A 23,273-nucleotide genomic window follows, 5' to 3' on the forward strand; every position below is an offset into this window, starting at 1 on the left:
CACATGAAAATCGCCTGCAAAACCTTTAAAAAAGCAGGTGTCTGAGCCTCACAACTGCAGATTCTGATTTGGAAGGACCAAAATAAGGCTCAGATATTAAGCTGTACTTTAAAAGGTTCCATTGGTAACTGATGTATATCCCCAATTGAGAATAACTGTTCCATTGTCCAGGATGTAAAGTAAAACTTGACAGAAGTTACTGTGATGACAACATCAAAGCCAACCCCATAGCACATGCTGAGGTGGTGAAAATGTTTTGGAAGTAGATCAACATGATGGTTGCACAACACAATGAACATACCAAATGCCACCAACTGTTCACTTTAAAATGGTTAATTTTACATTATGGCAATTTCGTCTCAATAGAAATGAAAAATAAAAAAGCACTAATGAAAAGGTGCTAGACAGTTCAATTTCTCCATTCAAGTCCCTACTCAAGAGTTCTTCCCTTTTCCTCACTACATAATAAACAGCATCACTCCTGTGACACAAAGCACTGGTCAAACTGAGCTACCTTTACCCTTTCAAGGAGTCACTGGGTGGTGCCAACAGTTAAAGCTCAGCCACTAAATGAAAGATCGGAGGTTAGAGTCCACCCAGAGGTACCGTGGAAGACAGGCCTGGCAATCACTTCCCCAAAAAATCAGCCACTGAAAACCATGTGGAGCACAGCTCTACTTGACACACATGGGGTCGCCATGAGTCAGAAGTGACTCAAGGGCAAAAGAGTATGTTGACTATACCTGCCCTGATTTGGAAACTTTTTTTACATTGGTTTAAAAGGCTACGTAAGAAGAAGTAAACGCACCTATTACTCAGAACTTGATTTTTAAACACCATTCTCCAATAAAGGGAAGTGACTGACTTCAAGGCTGGGGCAGGGAAAATATAACATTAGCCTGGAATATCTCGTGGTGTCAAAAAATAAGGAAGTCTCACAAGAAGACACGGTCTTATGGAAAGAACACAGGAGCCAGAGAACACTGAAGTAGTTGCGAAGGGCCGAAGCTGGAACAATCTGAGTAACAATGTAATGGTAATAATGGATTATAATCTACAGAAAATAAATATTCTTGAGTCCACACTGATATAAATTTTAGAATAAATAAATAAAGCGGGGGAGAAAGGACAGTTCTTCTTTATAATACAATTCCAATTTATAAATACAGTAGGAAAGACAGAAATAGAGAATCACCATTAGGCAAGAACCAGAGTAATAATTGCGGTAGAGAAGATCCACAAATGGATGCTAAAATGAGGGGGGAAAATAACTTTACAGTGAAAAAATCTTGAAGATACCACCTTAACCAACTGATTAAAGTCAACATCACTAGAAATTATACTGACATCATGAACCCAATATGACACACTGATAAGGACACATCATTTTTGCGGTATTCTTTCCACAAATGTCTAACACCTCTGTCTTAATCATGAGAAAACAGCTCACAACCCAAATTGTGGGACATTCTACAAAACTGATCAATTTTCTTCAAAAATGTCAATGTCATAAAAGACAAGACTGAGGAACTGTTACAGGTGGCAAGAGACTAAGCGGGGAAATAACAAATAATGCAGTATGGGATGATCCTAGATAAATTTTGGCACAGGAAAAGGACACTGGTGAAAACTGGTAAAAATTTAAATAAGGTCTGCCGTTTAATGACTACTATTGCACCAATGTTAATTTCCTATCCCTGATAATTATTTCATGGTTATGTAAGATGTTAACATTAGGGGAAGCAAGATGAGTGACATAAGAGAATTCTTTGTACTATTTTTGCCATTTTTCTGTAAGTATAAAATTAGTTCAAAATAAAAAGTTAATACAAAATGAGGTGGGGCTACATGGGAAATTAAAAGTCTATCATCATAAATCTCAAAATAATTATGCTGAATGCCAGCCCCCTCAAAAAAAGGATATTTATATTTATATAGTTTTATTTACATAAAACGCTTAAATATGCAAACTAATCTATAGTGACAAAAGCAAATCAGTAATGGCTTGGGGATGGAGAGGCAGGGAGGAAGAAAAGGGAAGGGGCATGAGGAAATTCTTAGTGCCGACGTATATACGTTCCCAAACTTGACTGTGGTGAAGATTTCACTGGTGTATATATACATAGCAAAACTTAACAAATTGTACACTTTAAATATGTGCCGTTTACTGTATGTGAATTATACCTCAAGAAAAATGTTTAAAAAAATAAACAAAAAGTTCATCACCAGTTGTTCCTAGAAATTAAGTCTGGAGTCTGCTTCTTCAGCGCTCCCAACGATTCTATAAGCAACGTCTTATAAAATCTTTACACTAACAAAGAAAAAATACACTATCACCAAAAGGCTTTTGCACATTAAGTCTAGCTGATGCTACCAAAAATTCAAGAGGAAAATCCATCTGGATAATCTATAATGTCCAAATCTGGAATACAATTTTTACATCAAATAAAACAGAGAATGTTATATACTGAGAGAAAATGAGCAAGGGCTTTCTAACTACAGCAGTTGAACGCAGTGGAAATGTACAGAGACCCCCCACAAAAGTAAAAATAACTGAAATTTAGCTTTTCTTGAAAGGGAAATATTTAAAAAGTTGAACTATTTAAATGTGGCAATTATATTGCATTCAATAGAAACAGCCAATACTACTGTACAACGGGTTGGAGAGGGATGCTGATGAGGAGTGAGCTTCTTGGATCAGGCGGACACTTGAGACTATGCTGGCATCTCCTGCCTGGAGGGGAGAAGAGAGGGTGGAGGGGGTTAGAAGCTGGCGAAATGGACACGAAAGGAGAGAGTGGAGGGAGAGAGTGGGCTGCATCATTAGGAGGAGAGTAATTGGGAGTGTGTAGCAAGGTGGGTATGGGTTTTTGTGTGAGAGACTGACTTGATTTGTAAACTTTCACTTAAAGCACAATAAAAATAATTAAAAAAAAAAAATAGCCCATACTTTACTTACCTCAATCTTATACTAAAACCAACTAAGAGATAAGAAAAAAATACTTCTTTAAATCACATAATTGTAGAATTTTAAGAAATGGACATAAAATTACTTCAAACTGAAATGCTTCTACAGGCTAAAGCAGGTAATTTAAATGTGCAAATCAATCCAGTACCGGGCCAAAGAAGTCCTGGGTCTCCCAGAACATAAGCCCCATTTCTGTCTGTTATGGACTGAACTGTATCCCCCCAAAATAAGTCTTGTAAACCGAACCTCTGTGCCTGGGGTTATAATCCCATTTTGGAATGGGTTGTATTTTTATGTACAGAGTGTATCTTTCCTCAATCTCTTTTGAAATACAAAAGAAATTAAAACAAGCAGAGATGGGGGAAGAGAGATACCAAACCACCTGAAGATCTCTCAGGAGCAGAAGCTCAAAAAAGATAAGGATCTTCCTTCAGAGCCGACAGAGAGAAAAAGCCTTCCCCTAGAGGCGGCACCATGACTTTGGACTTCCAGCCTCCCAAGGGACCTAACCAAATGTGGAAATTATCGAACAGTATCATTAATATCAGAAACCCCGGTGGCATAGTGGTTAAGTGCTACAGCTGCTAACCAAAAGGTCAGCAGTTCGAATCCACCAGGTGCTCCTTGGAAACTCTACTCTGCCCTATGGGGTTACTATGAGTCGGAACCGACTCGACGGCAGCGGGTTTGGTTTTGGGGTTTGGTATCATTAATACCACATGCAAGTAAAATTTTGCTGAAGGTCATTCAACAGTGGCTGCAGCAGTGTATTGACAGGGAACTGACAGAAATTCAGGCCGGATTCAGAACAGGACATGGAACCAGGGATATCATTGCTGGCATCAGATGGATCTTGGCTGAAAGCAAAGAATACCGAAGACGTTTACCTGTGTTTTAGTGACCATGAAAAGGCATTCAACTGTGTGGATCATAACAAATTATGGATAACACTGCAAAGAATGGGAATTCCAGAACACATAATTGTGGCCATGGCAGAATAAGGAGATACTGCATGGTTTACAGTGAGGAAATGCGTGCATCAGGGTTGTATCCTTTCACTATACCTATTCAGTCTGTATGCTGAGCAAATAATCTGAGAAGCTGGACTATATTAAGAATGGGGTGTCAGGACTGGAGGAAGACTTATTAACAACGTGCGTTATGCAGATCACACAACCTTGCTTGCTGAAAGTGAAGAGGACTTGAAGCACTTACTGACGAAGATCAAAGACTACAGCCTTCAGTATGGATTGCATCTCAACATAAAGAAAACAAAAATCCTCACAAGTGGACCGACAAGCAACATCAGGATAAATGGGGAAAAGACTGAAGTTGTCACACGTTTCATTTTACTTGGATTCACAATCAACACTCATGGAAGCAGCAGGTGAAAAATCAAAAGACACACTGCATTGGGCAAATCTGCTGCAAAAGGCCTCTTTAAAGTGTTGAAATGCAAAGATGTAACCTTGAAGACTAAGGTGCGCCTCACCCAAGTCATGCTGTTTTCAATCGCCTCATATGCATGTGAAAGCTGGACAATGAATAAGGAAGACTAAAGAAGAATTGTCGCCTTTAAATTGTGGTGTTTGTGAAGAACATTGAATTTACCATGGACTGCCAAAAGAATAAATCTGTCTTGGAAGAAGTACGACCAGAATGCTTCTTAGATGCAAGGATGGCAAGACTACGTCTCACTTACTTTGGACATGTTATCAAGGGGGATCAGTTCCTGGAGAAGGACATCAACCATGGTAAATTGGAGGGTCAGGAAAAAAGAGGAAGACCCTCATCAAGATGGCTACAACAATGGGCTTAAGCATAACAACGATTCTGATGATGGCACAGGACCAGGCAGTATTTCACTCTGCTGTACAAGTCGCTGTGAGTCGGAATTGACTCGAGGGCACCTAAGAACAGTAGTCTTCTGAACTATGAGAAAATAAATTTGTTTATTAAAGCCACTTACTTGTGGTATTTCTGCTATAGCAAACCAAACCAAACCCACTGCCAAGTCAATTCCAAATCTTAGCAATTCTATAGGACAGAGTAGAAGAACTGGCCTATACGGTTTCCAAAGCTGTAAATCTTTACGGAAGCAGACTGCCACATCCTTCTCTCGCTAGCCACTGGTGGGTTTGAACCAACAACCTTTTGGTTAGCGGCCAAGTGCTTCAATCACTGCACCACCAGGGCTCCTTTTCCTGTTACAGCAGTACTAGATACTAAGACACCGCCTGAGGGTATTTGACAAATTCATATTTGTCAAAACGCTGTACCTAGTCTGCAGGCCAGTCTTTGCCTATGAGATACGTAAGTCCTCCTTACAACAATCCTGGTACATGGTGGTTTAGCCACTCCTTGAACACCTCCAGACACAGGAATTCATTACCTCAAGAGGTACCATTCCATTTTTAGGCACTGGTAGTCTAGTTGTAGAATTTTCACTTTCCATGCAGGAGACCAATGCCCAGCTAAAGTACCTCACACGCAGCTATCGCCTAGTCTTGCATGTTGCTTGATGCTGAGCAGTTTTCAGCTTCCAGACTGAGGAGGGCTACAAAGAAAGACCTCAAGATCTACTTACAAAAATCAGCCAACGAAAACTCTGTGGATCACAACTGTTCCATCTACAACCAATTACGGGGGTGGTCAAGGCCCAGGCAGCATTTCATTCCACTGTGCACAGGGTCGCCGTGAGTCAGGGGCTGACTTGACAGCTGCTAACAACACTTTTACAAAGACATTCCTAACACAAAGCAGAAATCTTCCTCCTTATTCTTCTTCTTTATTGGTTCTAGTTCTGTACACTTATGCATACAAATATACAGCCTTTCTTAAAACATGTGAGGGCAGTCATCTTCAATTCAGTTAAGTATATTCACTGGTATGTACTTAATGTGGTTTCAAGTCCCAAGGGGAGAAAAAAGAGAGGCAGGGGGGACAGGTGGGAAATAGAGCGGAAAAGAAGAAAAAACCCTAAAAAACCAAAGGAGACTGAAATGAATGGAGATTCTGTGGGAAAGAGAAAAAAAAGAGATCAGCTCTTAATCTTACATACTTAGAAGCCCTAAGAGGGATGTTAACAGCATCCCATCAGTAAAGATCTTATTCTGAGCTGCCAAAGCTGTGACTCTGAAAACCAGATGGAATTAAACTGTGGTCCAGATATGCTGAAGCTTCCTAATTCCTGTTATATCACATTTTGTGATGCAGTTCCAGAAAGTGGCATGTCTGAATAGTCGCTGTATAGGCACTTGACCAGCAGGAAAAAAGGCCACTCACGATACCACCAGGGCACTGGTCCTTTTTTTCAGATTCTATAATAAAAGAACCATAAATGAACCTCACAACTCAGCAACAGGAAAAACAAAAGCCTAAAATCCATGGTTCCCAAACTACCTCAAGGAATTCTGGAGTGCCAGGGAACTTACACAGGTGCCATGGGTTATTTCTAAATTTTCAAGAGAAACACAGCAATACTTGTTTCAGGCTCCAGGTAGCTTACAATTTAAACATTAGATTCTATAACACTGCTTTCAATTATAGTATACCCAAATCATGGCGAAGCTCAATTTTTCAGTGGTTGCTATGGTAAAAAGAAAATACCATATAAGATTCAATGTGGAAAAAGAAATAAGCCAGAAGATCTAGATGGTGCCCACATTCTACCACCCACCACTCTAACAGGGATCACAATAGAGGGTCCCGAACAGAGCGGGAGAAAAATGTAGAACAAAATTCAAATTCACAAAAAATAGACCAGGCTTACTGGTCTGACAGAGACTAGAGGAACCCCCGAGACTATGGCCCCTGGACATTCTGCTAACTCAGAACTGAAACCACTCCCAAAGTCTACCTTTCAGCCAAAGATTACACAGGCCTATAAAACAAACAATAACATCCACGAGGAACATGCTTCTTAGTTTAATTAAGTATTTGACACCAAATGGCTAACTCCTGCCTAAAAGCAAGATAAGGCAAGAAGGATAGGAACTGGACAAATGGACATGGGAAGCCTGGAGTGGAAAGGCACAGCGTGTTGTCACACTGTGGGGATTGCAACCAATGTCACAAAAACAGTATGTTTATAAATCTTTGAATGAGAAATTAACTTGAGCGGTAAACTTTCACCTCAAGTACAATAAAAATTTTTTTTTTTAATTTTTATTGTGGTTTAAGTGAAAGTTTACAAATCAAGTCAGTCTCTCATACAAAAACTTATATACACCTTGCTATATACTCCCAGTTGCTCTCTCCCTAATGAGACAGCACACTCCTTCCCTCCACTCTCTATTTTCATGACCACTTGGCCAGCTTCTGACCCCCCTGCCCTCTCATCTCCCCTCCAGATAGGAGCTGCCCACATAGTCTCATGTGTCTACTTGATCCGAGAAGCTCACTCTTCACCAGTATCATCTTCTATCCCATAGTCTAGTCCAATCCCTGTCTGAAGAGTTGGCTTTGGGAATGGTTCCTGTCTTGGGCTAACAGAAGGTCTGGGGACCATGACCTCCGGGGTCTTTCTAGTCAGAGTCAGACCATGAAGTCTGGTCTTTTTTACGAGAATTTAAGATCTGCATCCCGCTGCTCCCCTGGTCCCTCAGGGGTTCTCTGTTGTGTTCCCCATCAGGGCAGTCATCGGTTCTAGCTGGACACCATTAAAGCACTATAAAATTTTTAAGAAGGAAACAAATGTGGCAGTGTCCAATCTGACTCCAAGGTTTGAAAGGCTATGCAGTAGCCAATGGTACACATATGCCATGAGTAAATAACTGTTACCATAAGAGCAACTTAAGCTATTTGGACCTAACTATTTAATAAGCAAAACTATTAGGTATTTCTTCTGGCCTAAGAATGCCATAAAAAGTTACCGAGACACTAAAGGTATCATGGCATAATTACTGAGACATTAAACCTCTAGCCTAAATTCAAATGTCAAGGAATCCAGATCCCAGCCTTCTTAGTTGTGCAGCTAACAAGAAAATATGTTCCATTATATTTTACATACTCTTCTTTCATATCCAAGGTGACTCCTCATTTGGGAGCCCTAAATCTATTATCTAAGAACTTTTCAGGAGACCAACTTCATTAGCCTTATAGTTAATTTCTTTTTAAAAATTATCTGGCCATGTTATTTACCTATTTAAAAAGTTTCTGATGATTCCAATTTCTTTAATAGGTACAAGAGGCCCCTCATAAGTTCCAACCTAACTTTCTAGATTCAGCTCCCAGTACTCCCTGTCCCACATCCCACAGCAGGCTGTTCACCAATACTGCTGTATGAAATGCTTTCTTCTTCCTTCTCGACCTAGTGAAATTCTACTCAAACTTCAAGGCTCACCTCTAACATCACTTTATACGTGAAGCCTTCTTTGAGTACTTCACCAGACCTTCCTCATCTATCCTCTGGGGAAAAATTAGTCCCTTCCTTCTCTGTGATTCCACAGGCACTACACTGTATCGTATTTACATACTGCTTTAGTTAAGAACTACTATGGCTGCTAACCAGAAGGTCGGCAGTTCCAATGTACCAGCTGCTCCCTGGAAACCCTATGAGGCAGTTCTACTCTGTCCCATGGGTTCGCTATGACTCGGAATCAACTCGATGGCAACATTTCCTTTTGTTGTTGTTGTTGCTTTTCTCTTTCATGATAGAAAGGACATGGTAGATGGAAGACCAGGCCTGGCATACAGCGATCTCCTAATAAATGCTTCTTAAAAGAATGAAAGAATGGATTTCATACTAACCCTGGCCTCCAGGCCTGACTCACCTGGATCTTGGCACCTTTGTACCTGATGACACCAGGCACAGTAGTCAGAGTAGTGAACTCGTAGGCTGCCACCTCGGAATATACCCCCGCCAGATTGCTGAGCAGTGTTGACTTCCCCACAGATGGAAAACCCACAAATCCAATTCGAGCATCACCTGTTTTGGCCACATCAAAACCTGAAAACATCAAAAGAAAAACGATGAATCTGTGAAGCATTTCATAACATGGATAATTCTGGAGGGCATTATGTTGAGGAAAATCAGTCAATCACAAAAGGGCAAATATTGTATGAGACCACTACTGTTCTAAAAAGGTTTACACACAAAAAGAAACAATCTTTGAGGGCTTCAAAAGAGGGGAGGGGTGGCGATGGGAAAAACACTAAATAGACAATAGACAAGGGGTAACTTCGATGAAGGGTAAGACAGTACACAATACTGGCGAAGCCAGCACAACTTGTATAAGGCAAAGGTCATGGAAGCTCCACAGACACATACGAGCTCCCTGAGGGACCAAATTGCTGGACTAAGGGCTGTGGGGACTATGGTCTCAGAGAACATCTAACTCAATTGGCATAACACAGTTTATTAAAAAAATCTGCATTCTATTTTGGTAAGTAGTGTCTGGATTCTTAAAAGTCTGCGAGCAGCCATCTAAGATACTCCACTGGTTCACCCCTTTGGGAGCAAGGAAGAATGAAGAAAACCAAAGATAGAAGGGAAAGATTAGTCCAACAGACTCACAGATCACATCTACCACGGACTCCACCAGACTGAGTCCAGTACAACTAGATGGGGCCCGGCTACCACCAACTGCTCTGACAGGGATCACAATAGAGGGTCCTGGACAGAGCTGGAGAAAAATGCAGAACAAAATTCTAACTCAAAAAGAAAGACCAGATTTGCTGGCCTGACAGAGAGTGAAGAAACCGTGAAAGTATGGCCCCCGGACACCTTTTTTCAGCTCAGTAATGAGGTCACTCCTGAGGTTCACCCTTCATCCAAATATTGGACAGGCCCATAAAACAAAACGGGACTAAAGGGACACACTAGACCTGGCAAGTACTAGGGGGCAGGAGGGGAGAGGAAAGCTGGTAATAGGGAACCCAAAGTTGAGAAAGGAGAGTGATGACACGTCCTGGGGTTGTTAACCAATATCATAAAACAATTTTTATACTAACTGTTTAAAGAGCTACTAGCTTGTTCTGTACACCTTCATCTAAAGTACAATTAAAAAAAAAAAAACCCAAAACATCGATACATATCAAAAAGAGGAAAAGTGTTATCTCTGGAAGCACTGAAGCTCGTATTATTTCACTCACATTTTGGCTGCCTATTCCTCTAGGCCCTATTTCTCAAACTTTTTGTGGTCTACCTCTAAAGTACAACTTAAGCACATGAAATTCTGCATGTAGCAATTTACAACATTCAATATAGATTTTGATATAAAAACTTTATTCCTGTCACTTAAATGGTTATATATCTTTCTAGTACCCATAATACTTAAGGCCCAAATATTAAAATTTATCTAAAAAATAAGCTTCTTTTTTGTCTCACAAACCCTAGGAATTATATAATGCACTTTTCCCTTTCTTACAGTGGCACAAACAAAATCAGAGCCAAATTTGTGAGCCTTCTCTAGAAATGTACAGACCTTAATTCCTTCTCTCTCTTGGCTTCAACTTATTCTTCCTACCTTCATTTTCTCTTTGCATCAATTTCTTTTTTTTTTTTTTTTTTCTTTTTTTATCCTATTGCATGGTATACATTCACAGACTTCTGTAAAACAATGTAAGTCTATTTTGGATCAGTACAAGATATAAATAAATAAAACTTAGAGTTTGCAGAAAAAAAATTCAAGAATTTGGGCTTAGAAAATACAAATCTACTTTGATTAAAAAAAATTTTTTTAACTATTTTTTAAGCTGCAAGCCTGTATTATTTTCATAGAAATTACACTCATAAAAAAAAAAAGTTGAAAAAAACCACAAACCTTCTCCTGGCCCACCACCACCACCACCTTTTGGAGTAATCAGTTCTCTGCGAAGCTTAGCAAGACGAGCCTTAAGCAGCCCTAGGTGGTGTGCTGTGGCCTTGTTCTTCTGAGTTCGAGCCATCTAAAAGGGAGGAATCACAGCCATAAATCACAAGCAGCTTCCATATGGCAAAAAAAATCTAGAATGACTGCTCCACCAGCTAATAGAGAATGATACATATTTTTTCTAAGTCAGTATGCCAATTTTACTCACACTTAAAACAAGAGTAGGAATTCATTCTCTCCATCACCCAGCCCATTCCCCTCACTACAGAACAAACAACTGAGGCCCAAGGAGAAGAGACATGACCAAGATTATGCCACAGGCTAAACTAGAACCCACCAGCTGTTACTTTCCTGCTTGTACCTCAGATGCCCAATAGAAAAGAGTCACCCCTTTTATAGTCCAAAGAGCTCTGAGGCCCTCAGGAAACAAAATCACACAAATAATGCAGGAAGAATCAACTGCTACCACATAGATGTCTATTTACCTCAAGATCCTATTTCCGGGAACAATACTCTGGGGAAGGGGTCAGAGGCTGGGGACGAGGAATGAGAAAGAGAGACCCTGAAGCATGGGAGTTAGTCGGGGATGGAGTAGGGAACAGAATTCAGGGCTACTCAGAGAGGAATAAAAGACAGAAAAACAAGGTTGGGACAGGAGGCGAACACTGTGGGGGAGGAGAACAGGCGAAGGGCCTCAAGGTTGGAGGGCGCGGAACCGGGCTCATGTGGAGAAGAGTCGGGGGACGGGGCCACAGGCTTAGGGGAATCGGGGTCTGTGCTGAGGAGAGTCGGTGAAACGAGGCCCCGGTTGAGGGGAGTCGGGGAACGCCGGCCCAGGCTGAGGGGTGTTGGATGTAGGAGCTGGGCTAAGGGAGTCAGGGAGCGCCAGCCCGGGCTGAGGGGAGTTGGGGTATGGAGAACCGGGAATGAAGGAAGTCGGAGGAGAGAGGCCCGACCTGACGCGGCTGAAGAAAAACAAGCAGGAGCCACGCCACCGAAAACGGGATGCTCGGACGGCGAGTGAAGCACCAGCTATGCCTATTACCTCGGCTTCGATCTCCGCGATCTTGGCTAAAGTGCTGCTCATGGTGGCGAGTCCCGGAGGAGCGATGAGGAACTACTCTCCACACGAGCCGGCGGACCTGCCACCGCCTCCGGGCGCCACGGCAGTGCGCAGGCGCGACACTTCCCAATTCTCACGAGAGGCCCACCGCGTTACGCTGGACCTGGGGACGGCCTCTTCCCCTCCTCTGCCGACCCCGCCCCGTCCCGCGAGCCAGCGCGGTGTCATAGAGCCCGCCGGAGCAGAAGCCAGAGAGGCCGCCCGGACCGGACCTCTCCGAGCGCGCCGGGGGTCGCGCGCAAGTCGGCCCCGCCCCGCCGGACCTGCGCCCAGCGTTTTGCTCTGCGACCAGCGTGTACCTCGCGCCTCCGCGCGGCCGCCGTCGGACCCTGGGCTTGGGTGAAGAGCACACCGACGCTCTCTTGGTCCGGGGTACCCCTAAGGCAACTGCGGAGACACTGCAGGAGACCTCCTCGTCCTCCTGGGTTAGGGCAGAGACCGATCTTCAGCCTGGTTTGCCATCTTGGAAAAAGAAAATGCCCCTTTTCCATCTATCACATTTTTTAAAATCTTATTTTTAGATAACTGTTCTGTTTACCCCCAACGCCTAGGAGAGTGCGTGGCACCTGGTGAGCCCCCCATACCTATGTGCCGAATAAACTAATGCATGATTGAATGGATCATTCCTAGACAACCAGTACTTGTAACACAGCTTGTAATACCCAAAAATAAGAAATTATGTTGATGTCCATTAGTAGGGAAATGGATGCAAAAAATAATAATGATACTAATATCCTATGAAATATTATTACAACCATTAAAACGTGTGGTCTGAGGAGGAAGAATGTGCAGGATATACTGTTAATTGAAAAAAAAAAACAGCGCAACTGCATCTACGATGTAATACCATTTACATCATTTAAAAATTTAGATGCGCATTTATATAGGGCCACGGGCATGAAAATTAATTGTTTAAAGATCTGCATGAAAGGATACATCCGAAACTCTTAACAGTGAAATGGAGTGCAAGAAAATGAGAAGAAAGCCTTTCACTTTTTATTCTACATAGTTCTATATTGTTTGAATTTCTTACGAGATGACTGCATGTATTACTTGTGTGATAATAAAATTTTAAAAAATTAAAAAGACTCCTCTCCCCCGAGTGTCATGTGGGGAGGAAGCCAGGACACCCAGGAGCTATTCGCTGGTCTTGAAAGCTGCTTCCTGCAGGATCAATGAATTCTTGTTGATAGACTGATTGATCCATTGGGAGTTGGCAGGCCAGGCCTAACCCACACAGTTGGCCTCCACCCAACCCTGGGAGGCAAGTTTATTTATTTAAATTTGCAAGTAAGAACAATTCCAACTTGCCAGAGACAGAAAAGGGAGGTTTTATAAGGAAACCCTGGTGGTATAGTGGTTAGAGAGCTGCAGCTGCTAACCAGAAAGTCGGCAGTTGGAATCCACCAGGCATTCATTGGAAACACTATGGGGTAGTTCTTCTCTGTCCTATAGGGTCACCCCAAGTCGGACTCAAAAGCAGCGGGTTTTATAAAGCAAAAGCGAGAGAATAGGGAGAGGAAAGCTTTTGCAGAAAGTTCCCAAAGGACCCAGGAGTTTCCTTCTTTTCTTTGACCTCAGCCTTTTCATAAATAAATAAAGGAATGATGAGGTAATTAGATCCCACATCTTCAGTAATGGAGAAGGGAAGAAGAGGAGAGGAAGTCCAGCTGGAATGGGATTTGATCAAACATCAGTCTTCAAAGGGAGATAAAATCAAATCAGCAGGCCTTTCCTAACTTGGAGTCTTAAGGAATTGGCTGACAATGTCAAGGACATCACTGCTCTGTGAGTAAATTCCCCTTAGCAAATCTGTTATGTGAAGCCTGCAGCTAAGTTAACCTCTGATCTCTCAAAGACACTCCAGGACACACTTCAGGAGCCCCAAGCTGTCAGTAGTGCAACAAAGAGTAATGCTTATTTCCCCTAAGGCCCTGGGTGCCCATCTTATTTCTTCAAAGTTGCTGCTGCCAGGCACTGTGCCAGGGCTTGGGACAGAGCAGGGAGGGATTCAGACACAGTCCCTTTAAGTATCCAGGTTGGGAGACCAAGGCCAGGCCTTAAGTTCAACTCCAAAAGAGCCATAGCTAAGCCAGTTTCCCTCACCAGTCACAACAGAGGGCCTGTTATACCATATGGCTAAAGCACTAATGTCTTTGTGCATTTCCCAAACAAACTTACATTTGTATTTCTAAAACAAAATTAAGACATAAGAAAGAGTCAAAAGCCCAATCTCTTGTCAGGATACTCCAACCATTCTGAAATAATATCACATCTTAAAATATGCAGGCTTTCTCTGGCACTTGCTGTTTTTTTCTGCTCAACATACTCTTCCCCCACCCTAACCTGCCACCACCATATCTGGCTAACTATTCCTCATCCTTACTGTCTCTAAGAAACATTCCTTAATATTCCAAGACTGGGTAGTGGCCCTGCCCTCTACCACCCCCAAATACCAATCCCAAATTCTTGACCCATCAAAGCACCATATATTGTTTGTCAGCTACAGCAAACTCTTCAGACATACTTATTAAGCAAATGGAAATAAAAAAGACAAATTTTAAGAATAATGATAAAAGAAAAAGCATATTTATAACTCTGTTAAAAATAATCAAAACTCAATATTTGAACATAAGGTTTACCCTGAGCAGTTACTCTGTGTGCGTATAGGGAGACCATTTTGATTCCAGATAAAGCAAATGGCTCCAAGAAGCTAGATACAATGAAGCTTACAAAGAGGAGAGGAGGGAGAAATACAGAAGATCAACCCTTGGCTAATCTTAACATGATTGATTGAATCCTGCCCTCCCCCTTTCACTGAGGTCAACTACAAGGTCACACCTTGGTCTCTGGCCCTCCAGGAAGCTGTATCTTTTGAAATTCAAATTCAGCAAGCTAGGCTTTGGACAGGAAAAAAAGGATTTGCAACTTTGGGTTGGGAAAAACCCAATGGCTGGATTAATTTTGGTCAGGGATTTCTTTAAAGTGAATATTTGGTTTCGTGGGTAAGAAAACCCCAAAATCAAAGCAAGATGTTGTTACTGTTAACCAACCAAAACCAAACCCACGGCCGTCAAGTAGATTCCAACTCATTGCGACCCTATAGGACAGAGTAGAACTGCCCCATAGAGTTTCCAAGGAGCGCCTGGTGGATTCGAACTGCCAACCTCTTGGTTAGCAGCCATCGCACTTAACCACTACGCCACCAGGGTTTCCTTGTTACTGTTAGGTGCTCTTTAGTCGGCTCTGACTCATAGTGACCCCATGTGTTATGGGGTAGAAACCCCAGGTTCTTACTCAGCATGATTCATACTTAGGCCAATAAACAAGAGACCAGTGTGGTAGAATAAGAAAGGCACCTTACTGTACAAGGAAATGTAGTCACTTGGAGCTACTGCTGCGAGGACTGTCCACCAAGGTTGGGCAGGTAAGTTACTTTTAAAGGGGTTTACAAGTAGGGAGTTTGTACAAGTTATGTCAGCAACATTCTTAATCATACTACGCAGGTGCAATGGAGTTTACATATAACCTCCAAGTAAAAGCAAGATTCAAATGTAAAGCCCAGAGGGTGAGGAGTCCAGCAAGGGAAATGATTTTGCAATACAACACTGTAAGGGAGGAAGCCAGGTAAAGAATATAGCATTGTGGGGGTTCTGTCTCATATGTACAACAGAATGAAACATTACCCAGTCCTGCACCATCCTCACAATCCTTGTTATGCTTGAGTCCATTGTTGCAGCCACTGTGTCAGTCCATCTTGTTGAGAGTCTTCCTCTTTTTTGCTGACCCTCTACTTTACCAAGCATGATGTCCTTCTCCAGGGACTGATCCTTTCTGATAATATGTCGAAAGTATGTGAGATGTAGTCTTGCGATCTTTGCTTCTAAAGAGCATTCTGGTTGTACTTTCTCCAAGACAGATTTGTTCATTCTTTTGGCAGTGCCCGGTATATTCAATATTCTTCTCCAACACCACAATTCCTTATTCATTGTCCAGCTTTCACATGCATATGACGTGATTGATAACAGCATGGCTTGGGTCAGGCCCACCTTAGTCTTTAAAGTGACATCTTTGCTTTTCAACATTTTAAAGAGGTCTTTTGCAGCAGATTTGCCCAATGCAATGTGTCCTTTGATTTCTTGACTGCTGCTTCCATGGGTGTTGATTGTGGATCCAAGTAAAAGGAAGTCCTTGACAACTTCAATCTTTTCTCCGTTTATCATGATGTTGCTTATTGGTCCCATTATGAGCGTTTCTGTTTTCTTTATGTAGGTGTAATCCATACTGGAGGCTGTGGTCTTTAATCTTCATCAGTAAATGCTTCAAAGTCCTCTTCACTTTCAGCAAACAAAGTCCCGTCAGCTGCATATTGCAGGTTGTTAATGAGTCTTCCTTCAATCCTGATACCCTGTTCTTCTTCATATAGTCCAGTTTCTGGGATTATTTGCTCAACATACAGATTGAATAGGTATGGTGAAAGCATACAACCCTGATGCACACCTTTCCTGACATTAAACCACACTGTATCACCTTGTTCTGTTCGAATGACTGCCCCTTGATCTATGTACAGGTTCCTCATGAGCACAGTTAAGTGTTCTGGAATTCCCATTCTTGGCAATGTTATCCATAGTTTGTTACGATCCACACAGTTGAATGCCTTTGCAATGTCAAAAAAACACAGGTAAACATCCTTCTGGTATTCTCTGCTTTCACCCAGGATCCATCTGACATCAGCTATGATATCCCTGGTTTCACGTCCTCTTCTGACTTGCGCTTGAATTTCTGGCAGTTCCCTGTTGATGTACTGCTGCAGCTGCTTTTGAGTGATCTTCAGCAAAAGTTTACTTGTGTGTGATGTGATAATATCAAAGGAAGATATCTGTTATCATTTTCTCTCTTTGATACTTATTATAGACATCTTCTTGGGGGCATTGGTGGTTCAGTGGTAGAATTCTTGCCTTCCATGGGGTGACCCAAGTTTGATTCCTGACCAATGTACCTCACGTGCAGCCACCGCCCATCTGTCAGTGGTGGTTTGCATGTTGCTATAATCCTGAATTAAAAAAAGATTGAAGTTGTCAAGGATTTCATTTTACTTGAGTCTACAGTCAACACCCAGGGAAGCAGTACTCAAGAAATCAACAGATGCATTGCACTGGGCAAATTTGCTGCAAAAGATTTCTTTAAAGTGTTAAAAAAGCAAAGATGTCACATTAAGGACTAAGGTGCGCCTGACCCAAGCTGTTTTAATCACCTCCTATGCATGCAAAAGCTGGACAATGAATAAGGAAGACCAAAGAAGAATTGATGCCTTTGCATTATGATATTAGCAAAAAAATTTGCATATAGCATGGACTGCCAAAAGAACAAACAAGTTTGTCTTGGAAAAAGTACAGTTCCTCATAAGTAAGGATGGCGAGACTATGTCTCACATAGTTTGGACATGTTCTCAGAAGGGATCAGTCCTTGGCGAACGACATCATGCTTGGTAAAGTAGAGGGTCAGCAAAAAAGAGAGCCCCTCAACAAGATGGATTGACACAGTGGCTGCAACAATGGGCTCAAGCATAATAACGACTGTGAGGATGGCGCGGACCGGGTAGTGTTCCGTTCTATTGTACGTAGGGTCACTGTGAGTCGGAACCGACCCAACAGCACCTAACAAAAACATAATGCTGAATAGGTTTCAGCAAAGCTTCCAGACTAAGAAGGCCTAAAAAGAAAGGCCTGGTGAACTACTTCTGAAAAAAAGACCATGAAAACCCTATGGGTCACAATGGTCCAATAAGAAAGTGATCATGGGGATGGTGCAGGACCAGGTGGCATTTCCTTCCATTGTACTTGGGGTCACCATGATTCGGGGACCAACTCATGGGCAACTAACAACACAACAATAGACATCTTCATAATGGAGAGCTAAATACCTGGGTCTGGTTGATGGAATGAGAAATAACAGGATAATGATCATGAAAAATCTCTGTTACCAGTTTTATAAGCCTAGATTCTAAACAGATTAAAATTCCCAGGATACTACACCAAAACCAAAAGCAAACCCATTGCCATTGAGTCCAACTCATAGCGACCCTATAGGAGAGAGTAGAGCTGCCCCATAGAGTTTCCAAGGAGTGCCCGGTGGATTTGAACTGCTGACCTTTTGGTTAGCAGCCATAGCACTTAACCACTAAACCACCAGGGTTTCCCAGGATACTATAGCAGTAGAGAATGGGAAGCCCTCACTGAAGGACAACTATCAATATCGTTGTTGTTAGTTGCCCTTGAGTCCATTCCAACTCATGGGGGCTCCTGTGTGCAAACTAGAACAGCTCCATAGGGTTTTCCAGGCTGTGACTTTTCAGAAGCAGATTACTAGGCCTTACTTCTGACGCATCTCTGGGTGGGTCTGACCCACCAACCTTTTGGTTAGTAATCTAGCACTTAACCATTCGCACCACCCAGGAACTCCCCCGGACCCCGTTGCACAGTGGTTAAGAGCTCGGCTGCTAGCCAAATGGACTGGCAGTTCGAATTTACCTAGCGCTCCTTGGAAACCCTGTGGGGAAGTTCTAGTCTGTCCTATAGTGTCACTATGAGTTGGAAGCAACTCCACAGCAATGGGTTTGTTGTTGTATTGTTTTTTTTGAGGAAGGGGGAATACCCTTAATATCATTCCAAACCTGTTGCTGTCTAGAGTGGAGTCCAACTCATAGCGACCATATAGGACAGAGTAGAACCGCCCCATACGGTTTCCACAGAGCACTTGGTGAATTCGAACTCCAGACCTTTCGGCTAGCAGCCGAGCTCTTAACCACTGCACCACCTGGGCTCCTTAATAATCAGTAGTGAGTGACAAATGTTTGGCTTTTAGGCAGGAGATTCTCTGGAATGCACATACTTCAGGCACTATGAAGACCGTCTTTCCCTGTAAACATTTTGTCTCTTAGAAGCAAAAAATTAAAGTGCAAAAATGTCTTCACTAAATCAAAATTGGTTTCTTTTACCATTCAAGAGGATGATTCCTTAACCCCCATAGTACATTTTAATCATTTTAGTTCAGTATGTACTGAAGATATGAAGATACTGGAGATATAAAGATACATTTTGCTCCCTCAAAGAGAAGAGGACAGGGGTTAAGGTATTAAAATACCTAAACCTCAGTAATGCAAAGACCCAATGAGGTGTCAGGAGAAATATTAACAAAGTGCCCTCAGGGGTTCAAAGGAAGAAGCAGTCACATCTGGTTTGGATCAGAAAAGTGTTCTTGAAGAGATGGACCTAGGGAGATGGAGATGGAAGAAAGAAACCTTCCAGCAGATGAGCAAAGGCAGGGCAGGGGGAAGCATAGCACACACCTGCAGAATCTCAGCAAGCGCCACTTGGCTGGAGAATGGATGTACATGCTAAGTAAGTCCCAAAACAGAAAATTATTCTGGAACATCAACACACATCCTTCTCACCTGAGATGGTGAATATAGTCTGCATCGGGCACTCATTTTGGGGGTAAAAAGAAAATAATAGTTTGCTACAGAATAATTCATTTCCTTCCTTAGACTTGCAGCCTTCTCGACAAAGCTGTAAAAATATCCAAAAGTCTGTAATGTTTTTCACAAGTATGTATTCTTGAAACAGAAGAAATGAACTAAAGAGAAATCCAACTAAAGCCTTGGACTAGAAATGTTAATCTCCTTTAGCAAAATGGAAGCATTGCGGGGTGGGGTGTCGTAAAGAAATAAATGTATTCTAAAGTCTTAGTCATTATTTAATTGAGCTGTGTTAGGAGCCCTGGTGGCATAGGGTTAAGAGCTCAGCTGCCAACCAAAAGATCAGCAGTTTGATTCCACCAGCAGCTCCTTGGAAACCCTACGGGGCAGTTCTATTCTGTCTGCTCTTAGTTGCAATCACCTGGATGGCAACAGGTTTTAAGTGCTGATACATGCTACAGCATGGATTAACCTTGAAAATATTACATTTAGTGAAAGAAGCCAATCACAAAAGACTACATGTAGTATAATTTCATTTATATGAAATGTCTGGAATAGGCAAATCCACTGAGGCAGAAGTTAGATTAATGATTGCCTAGGATGGGGGGAGTGGGTGCTAAAGAACAGGAAGGCTTTTTTTTTTTTTTTTTTTTGAAGTGATGAAATGCTCTAAAACTGATTAGGATATTGGTTACACAAGCCTGTGAATAATTAAAACCATGAAATTGTGGTTTAAAGAAAAAGGAATGTAAGGATTAAAAAAGGTTAATAAAGTCCAAATAGTAGAGCTTATTAGGCTGCATTCTCTGAACATACTCCAATAAAACTAAAAATTAAACAACAAAGACATAGGGGGAAATTAACAACTTGGAAATTAATAAACACTCTCCCAAATGAAATTTTAAAGAGAAATTTCAAATTATCTATGGACTAAGACACTTCATACCAAAATCATAAAGACGCTGCTAAAGCTGTACTCAGAAGAAATTATGTAGCTTTAGTTTACTATAAAAAAAGAAAAATGGATAAAATAGTCAACTTAATAAAGTAGACAAAGAACCATGTAAACCAAACTAAAAGTAGAAATAAAATTAAACTAATTAAAATCTAAAATTAATAAAATAACAATTTGTCAAAAATAGTGGGAAGGATTTTAAAGGACCAATAAAAAAGGGGGGAAAAAAACACAACAAAGAAATCCTTGACAGCATTTGAATAAGGGGGGAAAAGATAAAAAGAAAAAATAGGCAGCAGTTATGAATAAGAAAGGAGTTATAACCACCTATCACAGCAATTAGTAGCGGGTCAGTGAAAAAGAGGAAGACCCTCAATGAAATGGATTGACAAACTGGTTGCAATGATGGGCTCAAACATACCTACTATTGTAGGGTAACATTTTGTTTTGTTATACATGGGGTCCCTTTGAGTCAGAGACCTTCGACTGCACATAACAACAGCAATTAAAAGAATTAGAAAAGGTTATTATATGTAACAGGAGACCTGATGGTACAATTTTACTTTTGTGTGATATTAATGATATCATTTGATTACACTGCAATGGGTTGGATAACCTTTCTTGGGAATAAGCAAAAATATGGTTCTCTTCCAATGGGTTGGCCAGGTAGCTGTCTTCCAAATTTCTTGGCATAGACGAGTGAGCACTTCCAGCGCTGCATCTGTTTGTTGAAACATCTCAACTGGTATTCCGTCAGTTCCTGGAGCCTTGTTTTTCCCCAAAGCCTTCAGTGCAGCTTGGACTTCTTCCTTCAATACCATCGGTTCCTGATCATATGCTACCTCCTGAAATGGCTGAATGTTGACCAATTCTTTTTGGTAGAGTGACTCTGTGTATTCTTTCTACCTTCTTTTGGTGCTTCCTGCGTTGCTTAATTTTACCTATTGAATCCTTCAATATTGCAACTCAAGGCTTGAATTTTTTTTCAGTTCTTTCAGCTTAAGAAATACCGAGCATGTCCTTTCCTTTTGGTTTTCTATCTCCAGGTCTTTGCACATGTTATTATAACACTTTGTCTTCTGGACCTGCCCTTTGAAATCTTTTGTTCAGCTCTTTTACTTCATCATTTCTTCCTTTTACTTTAGCTACTCAACATTCAAGAGCAAGTTTCAGAGTCTCTTCTGACATCCACTTTGGTCTTTTCTTTCTTTCTTGTCTTTTTAATGACCTTTTGCTTTCTTCATGTATGATGTCCTTAATGTCATTCCACAACTCTTCTGGTCTTCTGTCATTAGTGTTCAATGTGTCAAATCTATTCTTGAGATGGTCTCTAAATTCAGGTGGGATATACTCAAGGTCATACTTTGGCTCTCGTGGACTTGTTCTAATATCCTTCAGTTTCAACTTGAACTTGCATATGAGCAATTGATGGTCTGTTCCGCAGTCGGCCCCTGGCCTTGTTCTGACTGATATTAAGTTTTCCATTGTTTCTTTCCACAGATGTAGTAGATTTGATTCCTGTATGTTCCATCTGGCAAGGTCCACATGCACAGTCACCGTTTATGTTGCTGAAAAAAGGTATTTGCAATGAAGAAGTCATTGGTCTTGCAAAATTTTATCATGCGATGTTTGGCATCATTTCTATCACCAAGGCTATATTTTCCAACTACCAATCCTTCTTTGTTTCAAACTTTTGCATTCCAATCACCAGTAATTATTAATGCATCCTGATTACATGTTCGATTAATTTCAGACTCCAAAGTTGGTAAAAATCTTCACTTTCTTCATCTTTGGCCTTGGTGGTTGGTGTGTAAATTTGAATAATAGTCATATTAATTGGTCTTTTTTGTAGGCATATGGATATTATCCTATCACTGACAGGGTTGTACTTCAGGATAGATCTTGAAATGTTCTTTTTGAGGACAAATGCAACACGCTTCCTCTTCCAGTTGCAATTCCTGGCATAGTAGACCATGCGATTGTCCGATTCAAAATGGTCAGTACCAGTCCATTTCAGCGCACTAATGCCTAGGATATAGATGTTTATGTGTTCCATTTCATTTTTGACAATTTTCTATTTTCAAAGATTCATACTTTGTACATTCCACCTTCCCATTTTTAATGGATGTTTGCAGCTGTTTCTTCTTCTCTTGAATCACGCCGCACCAGCAAATGTAGGTCTCGAAAGCTTGACTCCATTCACGTCATTAAGGTCGACTCTGCTTTGAGGAGGCAGCTCTTCCCCAGTCGTATTTGAGTGCCTTCCAACCTGTGGGCTCATCTTCTGGCACTATATCAGACAGTGTTCTGCTGCTATTCATAAAGTTTTCACTGGCTAATTCTTTTCAGAAGTAGACTGCTGGGTCCTTCTTCCTAGCCTGTTTTAGTCTGGAAACTCAGCTGAAACCTGTCCGGAGCATCACAGCAACACCCAAGCCTCCATAGTAAGATAAACTGACATGTTTGTATATACAGGTGAAATATAATACTATAATAGTCAAAAGCCCATAAATCCCAAAAGGCAATAATTGGGGTATAAACGGAATGATACTCTTGTAAGAGACTTATATTTTACATGAAATGCTACAATATTAAATCTTTTTTTTTTTTTTTTTTTAAGGCTACAATTTAAAATATTGGAAAAAATTTTAGGAAACATTTATGAAATCCTGGGTGAGAGAACCCATCCAAAATGAGGCAGGAAACCCAGGGTCTTAAAGGAAATGACTGGCAAATTTAACTAAAAAAAAAAAATGTAATATATATAAATACATAAAAAATCATATAAACACGTGTATAACATATAATATTTTTGTACTACAAAACACACTAAAAGCAAAGTAAAAAAATAAATAAATTGGTAAAAACATTTATTTATTTTTATATAAATAAAAAGGACATATAAAGGACAAAGATTTACTATTTCTACTATACAA

At 41.1% G+C, this 23,273-nt stretch overlaps 1 protein-coding gene across 1 annotated transcript in view; it reads right to left on the minus strand.

Annotated features, from left to right (window-relative positions):
• DRG1 (developmentally regulated GTP binding protein 1) overlaps positions 1–11,962 on the minus strand; it is a 35,108-nt gene extending 23,146 nt beyond the window's left edge. Inside the window, exons 1-3 of the mRNA XM_003419193.4 lie at positions 11,828–11,962; positions 10,735–10,858; positions 8,743–8,918 (exon numbers count right to left, since the gene is read on the minus strand). Coding sequence (XP_003419241.1) covers positions 8,743–8,918; positions 10,735–10,858; positions 11,828–11,869 — 342 coding nt within the window. The 5' untranslated portion in view covers positions 11,870–11,962. The remainder of the gene's footprint in view (positions 1–8,742; positions 8,919–10,734; positions 10,859–11,827) is intronic.
• Positions 11,963–23,273: the final 11,311 nt, after the last annotated feature.

The sequence above is a fragment of the Loxodonta africana genome, chromosome 19 (genome assembly GCF_030014295.1).
Source record: "Loxodonta africana isolate mLoxAfr1 chromosome 19, mLoxAfr1.hap2, whole genome shotgun sequence".
Taxonomy (NCBI): domain Eukaryota; kingdom Metazoa; phylum Chordata; class Mammalia; order Proboscidea; family Elephantidae; genus Loxodonta; species Loxodonta africana.